The sequence below is a fragment of the Lachnellula hyalina genome (genome assembly GCF_007821495.1).
Source record: "Lachnellula hyalina strain CBS 185.66 chromosome Unknown contig00025, whole genome shotgun sequence".
Taxonomy (NCBI): Eukaryota; Fungi; Ascomycota; class Leotiomycetes; order Helotiales; family Lachnaceae; genus Lachnellula; species Lachnellula hyalina.
Window position 1 is genome coordinate 167,115 of NW_022157139.1, and position 18,162 is coordinate 185,276.

Genomic DNA, 18,162 nt, shown 5'->3' on the forward strand with positions numbered 1-18,162 from the left:
GAAAACACACCTGAATTGGGGACTGAGATTCTGGAAAGTTCCTTCCTACTTTCAGTCCTCCAAAGAACTCCAAAGAGCATAATTTAACATAATATCAGAGCAATCTCGACGAATGACCTTCATTCAAGTGGGTACAAAAATTTGAACATCCCCCGCTTAGATCTGTAGCCGTCAATTTGTAAATTGACCTCAAAATCTCATCTACCCCGATCTGCCTTGGGCTGTTCTGCGTGCCTCCCGAGAAAGCTGTCGAATCCGGCGGGCTAGGCAAATGTGGTATTCTACGCCACTCTTCCTTGACTATTCTTGAACTGGGAGATAGAGTATTTTCTTGTCCAGTTGTCCATTTCGAATTTCGCCGTGAAGGGGCGAACGGACATTTACGCCAATGCCCAACTCGTCGCCCCCTACCCTTTTTGTGGTATTCAGAGCGACAGTGGGTTTGATGGAAAGGACTTCGAGAGCTATTAGGAGAGTTGGAGTAGCCTCCTCGTAGGAAGTCTCTGGGAGACGACCAGCTAGAATGTCTCCGGCTGAGTTCGCTTCTGTAATTCTGACCAGGCGAGCAATCCCGATAACGGCTGGATGATTTGCGGGCATATTGTACATATTTGTATCCTTGGGATGAGTGATGATGACCAGAGCTAAATCTATATTCTGGAGACTGTCTCACAAATGATGATTCAACAGTTGGACTCGGGCAGTACGAGTCGGTCCATTTCATGAAGAGTGATTTATCTACGGCCAATCCCTTCGCCGTCTCTTAGGCGGCACGCTCCATTGTAATCCAATTGTCCTTGGATGTAATTACCGCGTGAACGAATCCGTCTTCATCTGGTAGCTCTTGCTGAGAAGCATCAGTATTGAGAGCCGTTTTCCAAAATCACTTACTTAGCTTGAGAGCATATTGAGCGCGTTTCTGGACCTGTGTGTAAAACGTCGCCGGTCAGGGGGGAGAATGCGCCTCGATATACTCCGTGGAATGGAAGGCGACATCTCTGAAATAAGTAATGATACAATATCATCCTATCCTTCGACTACCAAATATTGCAAAATTTGAGTTGGTTATGCACGAGAGCCAAATGGAAAAGAGAGAAGGGTGAAGTCCGACACCTCTACCTCGAAACGGAAAGAGGTAAGAGCGTGCTTTCCTTGCCACGATGCTTCATTATTAGCCCCAAGGGAAATCTCAATACAATAGACTGCCATGAGATTAGTTCTCTTGCGATTCCAAAAACAGGATCTGCTCCATACCTTGACGCCTCCTCTCTATTATCATATCCGCTAACGTCCATCCTCCTATTTGCCCATGATACTCAAGACAATGCGGAATGCAAGAGACCCGGTGCAGCTCGGATTTTTGTACATTTGTATTGACGTATTTTACAATTACGACTTTTCATTCCACTTTATCTTCGCCCCATGCTTACTCTTTAATTGCCCCTCCTCCAACCGGTCATCTTCCTTGAAAAGCTCTTCTTCCTCCTTATTCGTCCCCCATATTCTCTCAATACTCAAATCGAAATTCCCTGGTATCCTATCAATGAGACCAATGCCTACAGTCCGGATCTTCTGCTTCAACATCTCCCTCTGCGGCTCAACCACAACGCCATGATTCGTCCGCACAAAGTCGCTCCATTTGATTAATACCGTCTCCCATTCGCCTGGTCGCCGTGCGTATAATCTGTGTTGGTGGATGTCTGTAGGTACTATACTCTCGGTTTGGAGGTTAACGAAGTATTTCCGACCGTCGCTCTTGATTCTTAATGCCAGGAAGGCGTAGGCATCCATGTCCCATAATGCTTTTCCAAATACAGTGAAAGGGCGATCGTATGTGCGCCAGGCTGCAAAGCCGGATCGCTGTATCTCTGGTCTGTTGACAGGAAGCTCGATTGATATCTTGCCGTGGAACCTGGCGTGGCCGTTCTTGTTTTCGGAGGGTGGTGGCTTAGGATCTGTGGAGGGCGGAATGAAGTCTAAATTGGATATAGAGAAGCCGCCAATGTCTTTGTCGGACATCACTTTACAGCTTTTGATTTCTTCGGCATTGTGGAAGTCTTTGAGGGGGAAGGGTCTCGTTGCGCGGGATACGCCTTCTGCTCTTAATGCTTTGGAGCTTGGTCAGTATTTCTTGGGGAAATTTGAAGAGACATTTAATTGTACCGAACAAAGATAATCTTTTGAACTCGTCGAGACTTCGGCCCATGAAGCCTCGATTTAATATAGGTGTAGCCCTCATTGTTGCTGTTTTTTCCTTTGGAAAATTCGATGATGTTATGAGGTGGGTAATCCATATTGGTACAGTATCTGAGGAGCTTGACCTGACTCTTTGGTCAACAGAAGGTCCGAGCGCACTCCTTAAACTGCACTGCTTCCAACGACATCGGACGAGACTTTAACCAAAACTTGAACAGAAATGTCACAATGCCAGCATATGGTTGACTGGAGGGATTGCTTGTTTATATGTTATTGAATTAATTGGCCCTTTATCTTGTAACTTCTTGTCCAGTGCTTCAGCGTTCTGTTTCTGTACATCATCGTTACCTAGCCGGCTAGATGTCAAGCTCTCAATGCAGTCCTTCTTACTGAGTACTGAAATGCTCTCTTGACAGGACGACTGGATGGTCAGATTGAAGTGATTTGTTTGGTAAAAACTCAACGAAGGAGTGGCTTGGATCTATGGACTATCTGAGACGACTTGTGCATTGCTATTTCAATTTGTGAAGCAGCCCCCCGCTCCCCCCGTGGGAAGAAAGTGAACGTACGGCGAGACGTTCACTTCCCAGTCACTCATATCAAATGAGGGTATTGATGAACTTCCAAGGGCCTTCTATTCTGCAACTTTTCAACCACCATTTGCATCTTGTACCATTGAACCAGCTGTGTTCGTGCCTATACAGTCTTCCGGTATTTCCCTTCGCAATTCCTTCTTTGATTGTGCATATTCCTCATTTCCCTGCTTGGACCTGCTTGCGAATGTGTACTTGGTGCACTCTGACGCTACTTTCCCTTCGAGTCTGTGGATCATAAATTCGAGAAATTGTTATGCCAGGGCTCGCTCGCTGAATCGCCGATGAAAGTCGATAGTTGTATGAGAGAGGACTGCCTGATCTTCGTAGACGGGTCTGTTGATTCGCAAATCCTGTTATGTCTGGAGTTATCCTGCTGTCGTCGCATTCCGATCTTTGCCAGGAAGGGAATTTTCAGAAGCTGATGGTCGTGACCGCCACGCACCACTTTTCTGAACCCCCACGTACACTTTCTCATATCCCGGACCGGAACGAAGTTTTCGCACTCTTGTGCGTCAACAAAGAGAGTCTCAGATAAGTACGTCCCGCGCTAGCCCTGGCCCACTACTTTCTAGCTTTGCTGCAAGAGGAAAAAACACAACACGTTCTTGCCCACTTTCTTGGCCACTTCACCACCTCTCGTCGTCTACATCAAGATAGGTCGCAGGATCTATAACACAGAACATACGCCTGACTGAGCGTGAGTTCACATGAACGATTGATGTTTTCGGTGCGTTTTTCCTTTTTGATATATCAATCCTGATAGCTAATGCCATCTGTACAGCTCCTTCGCTCTAGCTGCATGTGACTTCGTCGGTGGAAGTCTTATTTCCGGACCTTTACAGAATGTTCAGCTGGGTGCTGAATTGATATCTCAATCCATTATCGTAATGATATAATGGCAGAAGTCAAATTCCGGCGGATAAACTTTTTGCCATGTATACACTAGAGTGGGTCGCTTGACAATACCGCCAGTGGACAATAGGAATGTCAACAAATCGCCCACAACACTGGTATCAAATTAAAACTCTAGGCAGCAAGATACGCTTGGATCTTGGCGAGTCTTTACCCAGGAAAGACTGTATTCTTGGTCTTTGAAAAGATCCAGCACAGAGTGTTTATTTCGCATGACTTTCCTCGTTTGGTGGGACATTGAGCGCTACCTACCTAGGTAGGTAGTTTTGGTTTTCGTTATAGAAATTTGGGGGATTTCAGCACTACTATTCCTTTCCAACTCTACTCAACACAAATGGAGAAGTTCTCCTAGATTTCCCTCTAGAGATTATGTACTGGCAGTTTTTGTTGCTCTGTTCTGCAATTACAGTAAATCATCGCCTTCTGTGCGTCTCGTAGCAAGAGCCAAGTCATGAATGAGACACAACCTGCAAACCGCTCTCTCCCCAACTTCTACTAGTACAGGGGTAATGGTAGCACTAGACAGACATGGACCCGGCCTATGACACCAACTTTTCATTCAAGAGGCCTTAACAAAAAGGGGGCTACTAGGCGAGCCCCCTTCCGCCACCTAGCAAGATCTCTTCGTAAGGGAGAATATCCAATACGTCGGATTCGGGGATGCTTCGTTGTGTTGTAGTGATACGCATCCAAGCAAGTGCAAGCCAACTAGAAAGAATCTCAATTGTTCCCACTTGGTATTACTCTTTGTGCTGTCAACCAGCGGATCCTGCATAAAACATCATGCTCCAAAGAAGATAAGAACCGGTCCAGGCATTGAATGCAAAACTGTGGCTGAAGATTGAGCAATTTTTTCTGCATTTGCAGTCATGACGCGTGCTAAGAAGCAAAGCAGTCAATGACCCCTCCCGTCTTGAAGCAATTCGGATCGGACCAAGTCCGAAGAATGTCTCATTGGCTGTCTTGGCGATGCAAACAGGATATCCTCTGAAGGCTCTGCTCTGTCCATTTGCCATACCTTACTATGGCAATCCCATGTCAGTGCGCATAGCCGCTGACTGCATTCACGACAGCTTCAAGATGGTATTGCTTTTATCTAGTTCTGCTACTGTACTTGTCCTCATAATAAAGCGGCTACTTGGCACGCGGACGTAGTTTGGTATACAAGTACAAGCTCTTAGCCACCCCCACCAGCTCGTGCTGTTTTCCTATTGTGAGACAATATACTAGTCAGGTTGTTATCGTGCTGGATACAAACGGCTATGCGCTGCCTTCTCTGGTGCAAATATAAGTATGGGCAACAGCTAAAAAGTCCTCGAAGAGGGTATCAATGTCAGGCAGGCTACACTGAATCTGGAGCTGAATTTGATATAACCAGAAGATGCAATAACATGAACAAGCGCTGCCATCTCCTCAAGTGCTTCAAGTGTCTCTCGGTACATATAAATACAACGGCATAAGGTAACGTAGCCATGATGCTCCAAAACCCATGCCGTCCGCCCACTTTATCTGTCTGGTGCCCAAGTAAGCACTGGGCTAATGCCCCCCCTCTCTCTTGATCGTCATCCCATGCTATGATGGCTAGCAACGCGACAAGAGCTGCTTCATCCCAACTATTCGTAGGAATAGGTAAGGCCAGAAGGCGATAAGGCGAGGCACTCGACTCAACTCAACAGACACATTCGGCGCGACTCTCGTTAGCGGCAGCGCGTTGCCCACCCCCCCCGCATCCACATCTGCACATAAAAGCTACCCTGCCTGTTTCCCCTTCTTCCTTTCAATCTCTTTTCTACAACGCCAACCTTCTCCCAGCTCTTCGCGCCCGCCAACCCCAACCACACCACTACATCCTTCCTTCCCTCATTACAGCTCCTTCCCACTTCTATGCTCGTTCAGGAATTCAAGCATTCAAGCATCAAGCAACATGTCTTGCACCAAAGGAAGCTTTAGCGCTGCTAGCGATGCTGGTGATGAATCGCAGAGTCTGGTGTCTGGTGTTAGCAGCGGTACGTTCCTGACATTTCTCTTCCTCCTCTTCCTCTTCCTCTATATCTCCATTTCCTCCTCCTTCTCCTGCCATACCAGCATACCCACAATAAGCGGTTTTCCTTCCCTCGACGGCGAAATCGCTTCGATCCAGTCACTTCGGGCCCAGCACATCTTCATTGTTCCCCCTGGCAATCAATGCGCCTCTATGCGTTCCCTCCTCCGAGCATGCAACTCCTATACCCTCACTCTTCTATCTTTCAAAATATCACACACACTTCGTCCAAGCATCAAGCATACAAACACGTTTCCCAGCCTCCCCAGTGGAGGTTCAACCCCAGTTCCAAGATCACATTACAGAATTTACCATTTCCATTGGTCTTTCTGGTATGTCAAGCCCATTTTCATTCTTTCTATTCGCCAACTCCGATTTCAAGAATCCATTCCAAGACTCCCATGTTTCGAGTCCTCTGAGAACTTTTGTTATCTCATGTCCCAAAATGTGGCCGGGAGCTTATCCCTTAATTATTCTCCTTTATTCCCAGCAGCGTTCCATCATACCGCTCTGCCTCTTCTCCTCTCCTTCGCTCCTTCCCGAAAATCAAGGTTTTGTGGTGGGGACCGAATGACCCGTTTTCGCCTACTCAACGCGACTTCAGACGAGTCTACCTCACTTTTACTTCACATCAATTCACTTCACTTCACACTTCAGCCTCACATTTCAAGACATCATTTCATCAAACTAACAACATATGTAGGAGGTGTTCCTATTGCCAATCTTGCCAACCTCACCATCAGCGATGAGCAAGCTGTCGATGTCAAGAGCGAGGCATCCGGCACCTACTCCATTGATACCACCAAGGACAATGAAAGCAAGGGCTTTTCCCCAAGCAAGGAAGCGTAAGTCAAAATGTCTCACCTTGAATTATCTTTTTCATACGTCAACAGGTACCGTCCACCATTCATCATCAAGGGCTCCCAGACAGAATCAGATGATGTTTTCCGCTCCTCCCCCCATCACTCAGGCTCCAACCAGTCCAACCAGCGCACTCCAACTGGCCCCAAGGCCGGTCGCGGTCGCATGAATGGCAACTGGCGCTCTCCATCCATCTCTGATGGTTCCGATGATGCCTCTTCCCCATCGCATGAAAAAGTTCAGCGTGATGCCACCAAGCGCAACGGTATCCGAACCCCCGGACAGAGCCCTCGCGACCTTATTGGCTACGAAGTCATTACCGACAATGATTCCCAGGCTAGGTTTCCTCCTTCTTGCTGCGTCTTCGTAGCCAAGTAAGTCGAGTCTTTCCCGGTGTCTTACTCCGAGCTAACAACCTTCAAGTCTTCTTCAATCCGAGACTGAGGAGGCTCTTCAAGCCGCAGTCACCAAGATCTTCAGCGAGTATGGTGTCGTCTTTGTCAAGATCCGTCGTGATACTAAGCAGATGCCATTCGCTTTCTGCCAATACACCGTAAGTTAATTGTGCTCCTTTTCAAAAATCCATTCTAACCACATTCAGAGCCTTCTCCATGCCGAGCGCGCCATCCGTGAGGGCAGAGGACGCTTGATCAACGGTCGCCCATGCCGCACTGAGAAGGCCAAGGCCCATCGTGAGTTATCTTCAATTTCCTGTCCGCAGGTTACTGTTACTAATATCTTACAAGGTCTTTTCTTCGTCGAGCGCAAGTACGGCCCCATCGTTACCCCAGAAGAAGTCAGAAAGATGATGTCCCGTTATGGAACGATTACTTCATGTTACACTGTCTCCAACGTTGAGCGTGCCGCACTTAATATCAATGAAGGCGTCATTATCGAGTTCGAAATGTATGATGAGGGCCAGGATGCTTTTAATGTAAGTAGTTTACAGTACCTTACACCTCATGAGACTTTTTGACGCTGACCTCCACAGGCATTCCGCGCCAACGACATCTTCAGGATGCAACCAGTTGCTGGCATGGCCACTCCACCTCGTTCAGATCCGGCTGACAGAGCCTACCTTGACCGTTATCATGCTGATAGGTCTTCAATTTTCGTGGGTACTCTTCCTTCTAATGTCACCGAAGATCAGCTCCGAGAGCTCTTTGAGCCATTTGGCCCCATTGTCGAGGTTCTCATCAAGATCACCCCATCAAGATATGACCCTGATGAAACCGTCTGCTTTGGGTTCATCGAGTTCCGTTCTTGGGATTCAGTCACCAGAATCTTGGGCACCAAGGTTGGTTTACCTGAAGTGTTCCTTGTCAATTAATGAATCTAACATGTCCACAGCACAACTTCACAATCAACGGTAAGACAATCCGTGTGTCGCAGAAGGGTGCCATCCCTCCTCGCCGCAACCGTGTCCAGGACGATTCTCCAGCCCGCCTTCGTGCTGAGCCTCCTGTCTCTCCCATGACAGTCTCTCCTATGACAGTCTCTCCAATGGCTCCTCAGTCGCCTTCTCAATATGGCTTCTATGGTGGATCTAGCCCAATGAATTATTCGTCCGGAACAGCTCTCTACACTGATGGCAACGGCCAATACTACTATGCTGCTAGCCCGTACACCTCCCCATCTTACTACAGCCCATCCTACGCTGCTGCCAGCCCTGCTCAGCAGGCTTACTGGCCCCAGGCTCAACCATACTACTGGGGAGGGTATCAAGCTCCATCGTACGGCTCATACACTCCAGCCAGCCATCAGCAGCAGGTTTCTTCGCCGCCCTCCATCTACCAAACAACGTACTCGCCACCAGCAAGCGCGACTGGCCAACCTGATCGATCCGTCACTCCAACTCCTGCTGGGCGCCCTGAGTCCGCTCTTGAGTCTCAGTGAGCTTCCGACTTCGACGCATCTCACACCTTTGCTCTTCATGACGCGTTCACGGCATTAACTTTTCTTTTCATGTAATGTTTGTCACAGGAGATACCCTCATCGTCACAGCCCACTGTTGACGCGTTGCACACTTCATGTAATCGACACGAGAGGTTCGGAGTAAGGATATAGTTGTTCCACAAAAGTTTGCACATATATGTAGCTTCATGTTTTTCTTCAATCATGTCACGGCCTGTTAATGATTGCCTTCCTCGCCTGGCACCTACAGAATAGACACCCAAGCTTCCTCGACCTTCTTGCTCCGGTTGGACAAGAATGTCATAGGATAGATAGGGTTTCAGACACAAATTTGCTACCAGTATGGAAAAAGGGATGTACAGTGAAATAGCTAAAAAGAATCTGAAGATGAGTTCAAGATGCCTTGCCTCCTATTGTGACTTGAAAAAAACTCTCATGTATGATTTCGCCGGCACTGGTATATGTAGTTAAAGGACTTCCAATGGAATGAGAATTATAGCCTACCTGCCTAGCTGAGCTCTTCAAGGGCTGGTTCAATAAGTTGGGACTAATTATCTCGCAGATCTAATGCATATGCCACAAGTGAAGGCTTGAAAATGGTGGTGATCCCTGTATAGTACTCGTACAGTACAGTACCCCTCCAATGCCTCGCTAGTGAAGGGGCACGTGCACCACAACCCCCCATTTCTTCGACCATTCGGTGCTACGACTACAGTGGGAATAGTGTTACCGATGTACATAATCAGGCCTGCCATTTCTGCTGGTGCCCAATCATATTGCTTCCTGTGACCCCACTTAGCTCTCCTAGCCCCTCTTGTTATTCTTGTTGATGTGGGAGCTTCTTTTCTTGAAATTTGATCCAACCTTCAAAAACGCCTGATCTTCTGCTCCTCCTTCAAAGTAATTCTGAACAGGCGATCCTCGCAAGAACCGCTGTCAAGCTATCAATAGCACCCTCTACAATTCTAAGACAAGATGGGTCAACCATCCCACCCGGCTAGCAATGCCATCATCTACCTCTCATACGGAGCATTCTTGTATGCCTGAGAGAGCACTCTCACCCGTCTTGCTCTACCGTGTCGTGGCTGATCTTCTTCCAGAGTCTTCGGATGCTACATCGCATGGCGACTTCGACATCAAACAAAGGTAGAGTTCATACACGATCCTTTTATTAAACGCGTACTACCTGAACATTGAAACTGATTGTGCCAACAGGGCGAATACCTTTCGAGTAACAGAACGCAGACTGGTCAGAGTTTCTTCCCGCGTTGTTTTTTACGGTCGAGCTTGTTGTCATCTCCCTGCTATGAGCTCCAGAATCACACCGCAACCTCTTTTTTTAATCAATATTTGCTAACGAAAGACAGCGTTCCCTCTGGCTTTGAATTTCATTGCTTCTGGTTAGTACATAATAACAACGTGCTCAAATCAAGCAAATGCGGCAGCATATCAATGCGCCAACCCAGTAGCGCAAAGCACCTGGATGAGAGTCCTGGAGAGAAGATGACTTGTGAAGAGGTTCGTATTCAAACAACACGCTAGCTCTTCTTCGGTATTCTTCGACGTTGCTGCTTTTGTTTGGTTACATTAGCAGTGATGGAGAAGAGGACCGAGAAAGACTGGCGCGGCTTCACTACGGGTGCGAAGTCTATGCAGCTGTCAAGAAGCCACCTTCACCTTCCATAGAAGAGCTCCTTGACCCTGTGGAGACGGAGCTGAGATCATACCGTTTTATTTATACCCGATCAAGATCATGCTTGCGTGGGAAAGTGTTTGCCGCTTTGAAGATTCCCCTTTCCTTCCCCTCAAACATGATAGCTAACCTTAGCTACCCATTACAGCTCTCGGATCAGGGATTCTCTTCTCCTATCCTCAACTTGCAACGATCACTGGTGTCCAGGGTGTAGTTGTCTATGCTATAACTGTAAGCAACTCTCTCATTTTCATCGACTTTTGATACCCCACCCCCTTTGGCGTGTTATAAATCAACACGCTTTTCTATCCATCGCAAGTCGCCATGCATCTCATGTCTAGATGTTTTTCCCCACTAGACACCAAGGCCTTTACGTTGCGAATGAAGTAATTTGTTTCCTCATCTGAGCCGGGAGTCTATATTGTTTTCTAATGTCTCGGAATGTCTAATATTCAACGTCTCGAATTTTTATCTCGTCTCCTTCCAGCAATGCTAACTATGACGACTTGCAGTCTGCAGCACCTCTCATGATATTTGCCTATCTTGGACCGATCATCCGATCAAAATGTCCAGAAGGCTTCGTTCTCACAGAATGGACCAGACAGCGTTATGGCTTGATTGCTTCCCTGTATATCAGCTTCTTGACGCTGGCCACCATGTTCCTGTATATGGTCGCCGAGCTCTCGGCCCTGCAACAGATTATGAATGCTTTGACTGGGATGGATGGTCTTCCAATGGTTATCGTTGAGTGTGCTGTCACTACTATATACACCTGTGAGAATGTCCCAGATGCATTCCGACTCGGGAGCTAACATTTGCAAGCTCTGGGGGGGTTCAAGATCTCCTTTATTACCGATAACATTCAAGGTGCCATGGTTATTGCCTTGAGTAAGCTCCCAAGAAATCATCGTTTGTTTCTTAAACTTACAATCTTTTTAGTAATCATCGCCACGATCACCATTGGAGTCGAGACCAAGATTGACAAAAGCCTGATCGATTCCTCTGGCCTCACTAAGCCTAGTCTACTCGGATGGCAGCTTCTCTACATCCTTCCCGTAGCAGTCCTAACCAACGACTTCTTTCTCTCCAATTTCTGGATCAGGACTTTCGCCTCGAAGACTGATAAAGATCTGTGGATCGGTGTCTCCATTGCGGCTGTCGCAACCCTCATCATTCTCACGCTCGTTGGTGCCACTGGTCTGATCGCAACCTGGACCGGAGCTTTCGACCCCACCAACCCCGACCAAGACGGTAGCATCGCCTTCTTCTACCTCCTCGAGCAGCTCCCAGCATGGACCGTAGGCATCGTCCTCGTCATGGTGGTCTCCCTCAGCACCGCTGCCTTTGACAGCTTCCAATCCGCCATGGTCTCTACAGCATCAAATGACCTGTTCCGCAACAGGCTCAACATCTGGTGGATCCGCGGCGCTGTCGTAGCAATCATCTTCCCCGTGGTAGTGCTCGCTCTCAAAGCTCCAAACATTCTGCAAATCTACCTAATCTCCGACCTCTTTTCTTCATCTTCCATCCCGGTCCTTGTTCTCGGACTGAGCGACAAGTTCTACTGGTGGCGCGGATTCGAGGTTGTAGTCGGTGGGCTGGGCGGTATTATTACAGTCTTCATCTTCGGCACCATCTACTTTGGTAACGCTCAAGACGGTGCAAATCTCATTCTTCTCGAAGGCGGGCTGTACGCCAATGACTGGAGCGTGTTCGGTGCGTTTGTCGCTGCCCCGGTTGGTGGGCTGCTTTGGGGATTCGGGGCACTGTGTGTTCGGCTTTCGTTCCAGTTTGTGGCGGCCAAGGTTAAAGGACATAGGTTTGATGCGTTGGATCGTCCAGCGTATCTTGATACGAGGGTTGAGGGAGCACCTGAATATGCTGATAGTAGCGAGATTCACAGTGATGCTAGAGACGGGCTTGTCACGGTCGATCATAAGGGCAAGTTCTTTTGAAGAATTTCTCCGCAGCAAGAAGGACGGCTTGGTTGAGGAGCCAGACTTTTGAATGGGGCGGTTTAAGTGAAGGGGTCGTTATTCATGAAGGTTTCGTAGGTTCTAAAGACCTGTCGTAATTTGGGACGTTGATTGCATTGATTTAGATACTTTTCATTTCTAGATAACATGTTGCCTTTTATTGATACACTCATCTCCTACGCAAAAGCATCTTCTCCTGGACGTGAATTGAATCTCGATTACTTGAAACTCGACCCTCTTTGATGAGCTCAATATTGTTTAAACACAATGCATACTGTCACAAAGTTCCTCTTGTCAAAATTTCGATTAATAGTCGGTCTTCCTTCATCCACTGCATATATAGTACCATATGCTTCCTGAATACCAAGCCAAAATCTGCAAGCTACTCGCAGATTCTCAGTGCATCCGGTCTTTTCAGGTTGTCGAACTCACTATGGACAGGCTTGGCACACTCTGCATCTGCAAGTAATCATTCCCCGTCCAAATCCCGGGGTGGAAGTAGAGTAGTTTATACATTGTCATCTCCCTCTCATCTATGATTATCTTGTACATGTACTCTACAATGCTTTCCCATCCTGACCCATGCATCTATATGTACACTTCCTCCTTCCCTCTAACATACTTCCCTCACTTATATCAAGTTGTCCTTCTGCCAATTTTCCACATCCTCTATCCCCGTCTCATACGTCGTTCCCCAAACCATCCACTCCTCTTCCTTCCACCCTATATACCTCTTCTGAATAACCACAAACTCCTCCACGCTCTTCACCTTCCCACTTCCCTCCACCATCTGATCCCCTCTCCACCGCGTCAACCTCTGGTCACTGCGAATCCGCACCACAGACTGTCTAGCGCCCGCACCCTCAATAGGAAACCTCGACACGCGATCACTAACCAGCTTCGCCCTCCTATTATACTTGACCAGTTCCCAGTGAACCGTCTCCCCCTTCCCCCTAGTTGCAATCCGAGCGCGGAGCGTTTCGTACAGTCCGTCTGTGCAGGTTTTGCGGACGGCGGCGATGTCTCCCTCGGCAAAGGAAGTGTACATCTGTTTATGCAGCGCCAAAGCTGTAGGCACGATCTTGCTCCGCGCGATCTTGAACGAGCGGCCGAACCACCCAGGCTCGGGGCCTGCGAATTTGAATACGACACACCCGACCCAGTCGCGGAGGTAGAAGCGGAAGCCGCGCCAGAGGAGTTTCAGATGCTGTCTTGGTTCTCTGAAGATCGAGGGACGGTGCGAGAATCGGGGGAGGATGAATGTTGCTGTTGCGGGCGCGGGTTGTTAGAGGTGATTGGGAAGCAGGAGATCGGATAGGGAGGGGAATGGTCAAGTACCAGGGAAGAGACCGACGTCTAGAGGGACCTCTGTTTGTTCTTTAGTTATCACTCTCATACTGCGCTCTGCCTTTACTTTTGGCTTCATCATTTGTGGTTGGATGGCCCCGGCGCATAGTCGAGCGGATTGAGAGAAACATCTTCGTGGTAAGGGCGAGGATGAGAAGGCGCCCACTGCTGAGCAGAGGGGTCGGCGTAGAAGGTGCGCCATGGAGAGATGCTGTGGTGATCCAGGAGGCGTTACATTACGGTACGGAACTTTTTTTTGAAGCTGTTCGGGTAAACTTTGGACTAGGATCTTTGGGACATTGAGAGTTCAACAGGAGATGATGAGATAACCATGACGATAATTGAAATGAATGGACTTTGGATAATACAAATAAGATCTCAAACTCCACTTCTATTTAAACAGAAAAACTTTCGAATGGAATGTCGAGGACAATTGCTTATCAGAAGAGAATAGCTGTAATACAAAGCCAAGCAGAATCCGGGGTAAATTAGCGCTTGAAGCAGTACATATCAAACCAACCACACCTACCAGAACCAAGCCCTCGATTTCCATACCAACCTTCCTCTCCCCTCCTCCCTCCTCCCCTCCTCCCTCTCTACTCACCTGCAACAATCTCAAAAGGGATCCCCCCTACTGCAATGCGGCAGCACATGCCCTAACGACCCCGAACTCTGGCTTCCCATCGCCGACCACGAGCACCTCCACCCGACTACACGCCCTCCTTCCCGCCGAACCTGCACCCCGCGGACCCCGAGCGCAAAGACTCGGTGCTGCACCCGCGCGTCGCCGTCTTGCTAGGAGTCGAGAAGCACTGGCACTTCCCGCTGCTGTTCTGCAGGGCGCTGAGCACGGCGCCGGCGGCATGGTGGGGCTTACGATGTGCGCTTACGTTTATGGGGGAGCTGTTGCTGGAGGAGGAGGTTGGCAGTGCGGGACATTGGAGTGTGGAGAGACGGTTTAGGGTCACGGAGGTGTTTTTGGCGGTTCTTTGGGTATGGTACTCTTGCTTCTAGTTTTGGGGTTAAGTGATATCGCCGCTGGACAATTGGGGTTCGAAGAGGGAAGAGGGAAAGGGGAGGGGAGGGGAGGGGAGGGGAGGCGATAGAATGAATGATTGCTGATACTTTTGAAGTGCTGTGCATCGGCGTATCTATCCTTCTATTTTACGGACTGTCTTATGTCCCGCTGGTATGGTTCCCCCCTGAGGCCTAAGAAGAGGATTCATTATCATTTACTAATATGGCTCATTAGGCTCTTGAACTATACACCCCAAGGTACACTATATTTCTCATAATCCATAGACACAAAAGAATTAACAACTCCAGCAACGCTCGTCCGTCTCCTCACAATCAACTCCGTCAATGCCTACATAACATCTTGGGTCCTCTATCTCTCAGGCGGCTCCGAGGACCCAAGACTCCTCTTACCAGCATGGATAAGCATAGCAACCGTAAGGCCTCTTCTCTCCCTCTTGTGTCACAACTGACCAAATTAGACATTGACGTTCCTCTATCACGTCACGCATCCACGTCTCGCAATCTTAAAAGAGACTTCCCATTCCATTTCTGTATTTTCAATAGCGAGTTTCATTAGCATGGTCAGCCTTTTGTTGCAGCTTCATCTTTCAAGAGCGAATGATCCTCCTGTTCGGTTATTTTTGATTGCGAAGCAGTGTTGGGAATACATTAAGATAGGAGTTGGAATGATTGGAATGGTTGGAAGGGACTTGTAGCGCTAACGTCACATATTTGAAATTCGAGCACGTTTCAGGAGGAATATGATTATGATGTGTATTTCCGGATTGCCAGTGCACATACTGATGATGCCCGGTCCTTGTTGTGGAAAGCCAGAGCCACCAGTATTCTCAACTAATACACTATTCTAGTGAATGCAAATCCTGGTGTCATAGTAGGACAATAGAAAAACCGTTCCCTCCATGCCAAATCCATGCATCTGTGCGTTCTATAAAGAATGCGGGTATCATCGAACGCCCCATATCGAACCGTAACGTAAACGATCAATTCGACCCAGCCATTCGATTGAAGAGGCAGGGCAAGAAGTTGAAAAGAAAATCTGATGCTGTCATACTTCTATCGAAGCTCCTCATGGCGAAGGCTGGTGGGGACTTGGGTTCGATGGGTTTAGAAACCATGGACCTGAAGAGTAAGTGTTAGTAGTACACCGGAATCGGGAAGTAGTCGTGCTTACCTTGATGGTCTTGGCATCAAGCTCAAGTCCAGTCTTGTCGGTGAGGAATTCTTGTACATCCTTGCGCTGATCGCCCTGAAGCTGGATCACCTCTCCCATCTCGCTGTCGACAACGATGGTGCCATTGCAAGCTACTCTTGATGTTAGCCCTTGTTTTCCCCGCGAGGCTGCTAGGGTTGGGGAACTACATACCGAACTTCTTCTTGATAACCTTAAGGATCTTCTTCTGGTCAAATTTCTTGGGCAGACCTTGGACAGTCGTCAGAGTCTTGCGACCATTGCGCTCTGTTGATGAAGACAGGTCAGCAGGCTTATCTCGAGCCAAGGCGGTCAGACGCGGGGTTGTGTGCGCCGCACAACGCCCAAGGGAGGGTGGAAAATGAACTCACGCTGAATACGGATATGTATGTAATTCTGCGACTGCTTGGTCTCTCCTGTGTCTTCATCGGCTTCGGCGAAGGGGTCTATATGCAAGAAATATTAGCTGTGCCACTCGGACGGATTTTGCGATAAGGTTCGAGTTGGGTATCCTCAAAAAGAAGAGACCGACAGGGCCTCGCCTTTGGAGTAGTGCCAAACCCACGATAGTGTTCGAGTATAATTGTCTTCGCAGGCAGGCTATCTGGGAGGAGGGGCAAGTAAAGAAAAGGGCATACCGAAGGTTTTCAAATTTTCGATTGACATAAACTCGAGTGTTGACGGGTACTTTGGGCTGTTTTTGGTATTGGGATAGAGAAGGTGGGCGAAGGTTGCCGTTGATATCAAGAGTATAAAGAGTATGGAGAGTGGAGATTGTTGCAGAGAGTGTCTGTGGATTGTGTTGTAAGAGTCGGTGGAAGATGTCGGTCGTGAATCAGAATAATGACTGCGGCGGCACGTCTTTCAAACCCCGCCCTAAGTAGCTAGTGGCAGATCACGTGGAAAGGGAGGATGGGATGGGCGAGTATGAGCCGCCAACTCCTTGAGGTCAAAATCTGGGGTCCAGATATCTAGATTCACATGCTTGTAAAGCCGTTGACTCGAACCTAGGGGCGAGAGGCGGGGAGGCTCAGTATTACAACATCACGAGTACATTAATTTCCATAATGTCTTGCGTCGACTAATTCAATATCTGGGGTACGAGGTGACATAACAAAGAACCATGCCAGGGAAGGCTCCTTCCAAATGCGGTTGGTGTCTCTCTTCACCAACAGAACATCAGAGGATAATCTGCTCTCGAGAAACAGCACCTATACCAAAGCTATTGTGACAGGGACTGTAATTTTATGCTCCTATTAACTCTTAACTCCTAGAACTCGGCCCAAGCTCGAAGCTAGATTATACATGTAACAGCGGGTATATTCTCTCCCATATAATACAAGCCCTACGCATGCTCCATCTAAATCCCAACCAGGGGGGCTGCTGCGGGTGCCTCTGTTCCTGTGCCTTGTCCTGGAGTTCCTGGCGGTGGTAGAAACATAGGGAGGTAAGTCTGGTTTGGATTAGCCCAGCGTAGGAGGAATCGAAGGTATAGCTTACAACAACGAGCGCCATCACTGTAGCGTAGACGTTAGCATTCCAGGGTTATTGGTGCGAAAGATTTCAGTACTCACAAGACATTCCAACGGAGAAATAGGCTGGTTGCGAAGAAGTCTTCTTGGTGTCTGCGCTCTCGCCCAGCCAATTCTGAATCGCAAACACAACAGATGCCCTAGGAGCAGTCAGAACCCGTCTCCTTCCCCTCCTCGAGCTCCACATACCATCCAATGAACTTGTTTCTTGTGAACATCGCTGCCATTGGCAATGTGCTGCCCAATGTTCCGCTAATATCGCCGCCTTCTTTTGCAGTGGGGATTTGATAGGGGATTACTGTTGGGAGGGATTAGCAATTGCTGAGGTTCTTGCGCGATGTTGTCATGCTTACTGAGGTCGGCCCTCTTCATATCTTTCTTGGTGGACATATTTGATGGGGTTGGTTTAGATGTTGGCAAATGTTAAGCTTTGGTGGCAGCTACCAATTCATAATGTCAATGTTAGATGATTGGGATATAAATATGACTAGTACTGATAAGTTCCCGGCGTACGCGAATATCTCAACCCGCCTTCTGAGTCTAAGCCCATCCATCCATGGCATGGGATCGGACCCTTGACTTGATGCCCCACAAGCTTATCGGGTGCCCCCGCCCCGCAACTGTTGAAACCGAATGCCTCTCTTGAGTCTTGACCGAGGGATGAGAGGATTGAAAGATTCCCGCCGGCTCTGAACCAGCTATCGTCGTTGACATCTTCATAGACCTTGGATATTTCTTTAGTTGACTTTTGACTTTTCACTTTTCACTTTTCACTACCTAGGTACGACAAGAACCGCCATACGATAGCATCCTTCTGGATTGGATGATATCTGGAGTTACGCAAGTGTGCTACAGTCATTACTCCGT

General features: G+C 48.2%; 7 protein-coding genes across 7 annotated transcripts; 4 read left to right on the forward strand and 3 right to left on the reverse strand.

The window, feature by feature from the left end:
* Nucleotides 1-1,389: 1,389 nt before the first annotated feature.
* Nucleotides 1,390-2,239, reverse strand: cia30 (Complex I intermediate-associated protein 30, mitochondrial; the record flags this gene model as incomplete). Its single annotated transcript, XM_031147084.1, has 2 exons — nt 1,390-2,108; nt 2,164-2,239. 2 exons carry the CDS (start codon nt 2,237-2,239, stop codon nt 1,390-1,392), a joined length of 795 nt encoding a protein of 264 aa, XP_031007611.1.
* A 7,256-nt stretch (nt 2,240-9,495) lies between these two features.
* LHYA1_G002107 (uncharacterized protein) lies at nt 9,496-9,925 on the forward strand (the record flags this gene model as incomplete). Its single annotated transcript, XM_031147085.1, has 4 exons — nt 9,496-9,557; nt 9,621-9,666; nt 9,736-9,790; nt 9,888-9,925. 4 exons carry the CDS (start codon nt 9,496-9,498, stop codon nt 9,923-9,925), a joined length of 201 nt encoding a protein of 66 aa, XP_031007610.1.
* Nucleotides 9,926-10,725: 800 nt separating this feature from the next.
* Nucleotides 10,726-12,168, forward strand: LHYA1_G002108 (uncharacterized protein; the record flags this gene model as incomplete). Its single annotated transcript, XM_031147086.1, has 3 exons — nt 10,726-10,987; nt 11,036-11,101; nt 11,153-12,168. Coding segments are annotated over 3 exons (1,344 nt in total), but the record flags the coding sequence as incomplete, so codon positions are not given.
* Nucleotides 12,169-12,820: 652 nt separating this feature from the next.
* On the reverse strand, nt 12,821-13,738 carry LHYA1_G002109 (uncharacterized protein; the record flags this gene model as incomplete). The annotated part of the gene is made up of 2 exons (XM_031147087.1): nt 12,821-13,455; nt 13,528-13,738. The coding sequence occupies 2 exons, from the start codon at nt 13,736-13,738 to the stop codon at nt 12,821-12,823; spliced, it is 846 nt and encodes a 281-aa protein (XP_031007614.1).
* Nucleotides 13,739-13,956: 218 nt separating this feature from the next.
* Nucleotides 13,957-14,498, forward strand: LHYA1_G002110 (uncharacterized protein; the record flags this gene model as incomplete). The annotated part of the gene is made up of 2 exons (XM_031147088.1): nt 13,957-14,019; nt 14,076-14,498. The coding sequence occupies 2 exons, from the start codon at nt 13,957-13,959 to the stop codon at nt 14,496-14,498; spliced, it is 486 nt and encodes a 161-aa protein (XP_031007654.1).
* Nucleotides 14,499-14,714: 216 nt separating this feature from the next.
* LHYA1_G002111 (uncharacterized protein) lies at nt 14,715-15,269 on the forward strand (the record flags this gene model as incomplete). Its single annotated transcript, XM_031147089.1, has 3 exons — nt 14,715-14,811; nt 14,839-14,987; nt 15,033-15,269. The coding sequence occupies 3 exons, from the start codon at nt 14,715-14,717 to the stop codon at nt 15,267-15,269; spliced, it is 483 nt and encodes a 160-aa protein (XP_031007655.1).
* A 409-nt stretch (nt 15,270-15,678) lies between these two features.
* Nucleotides 15,679-16,429, reverse strand: SUI1 (Eukaryotic translation initiation factor eIF-1; the record flags this gene model as incomplete). Its single annotated transcript, XM_031147090.1, has 5 exons — nt 15,679-15,693; nt 15,746-15,876; nt 15,938-16,030; nt 16,135-16,209; nt 16,402-16,429. 5 exons carry the CDS (start codon nt 16,427-16,429, stop codon nt 15,679-15,681), a joined length of 342 nt encoding a protein of 113 aa, XP_031007656.1.
* Between the last annotated feature and the right edge of the window lie 1,733 nt (nt 16,430-18,162).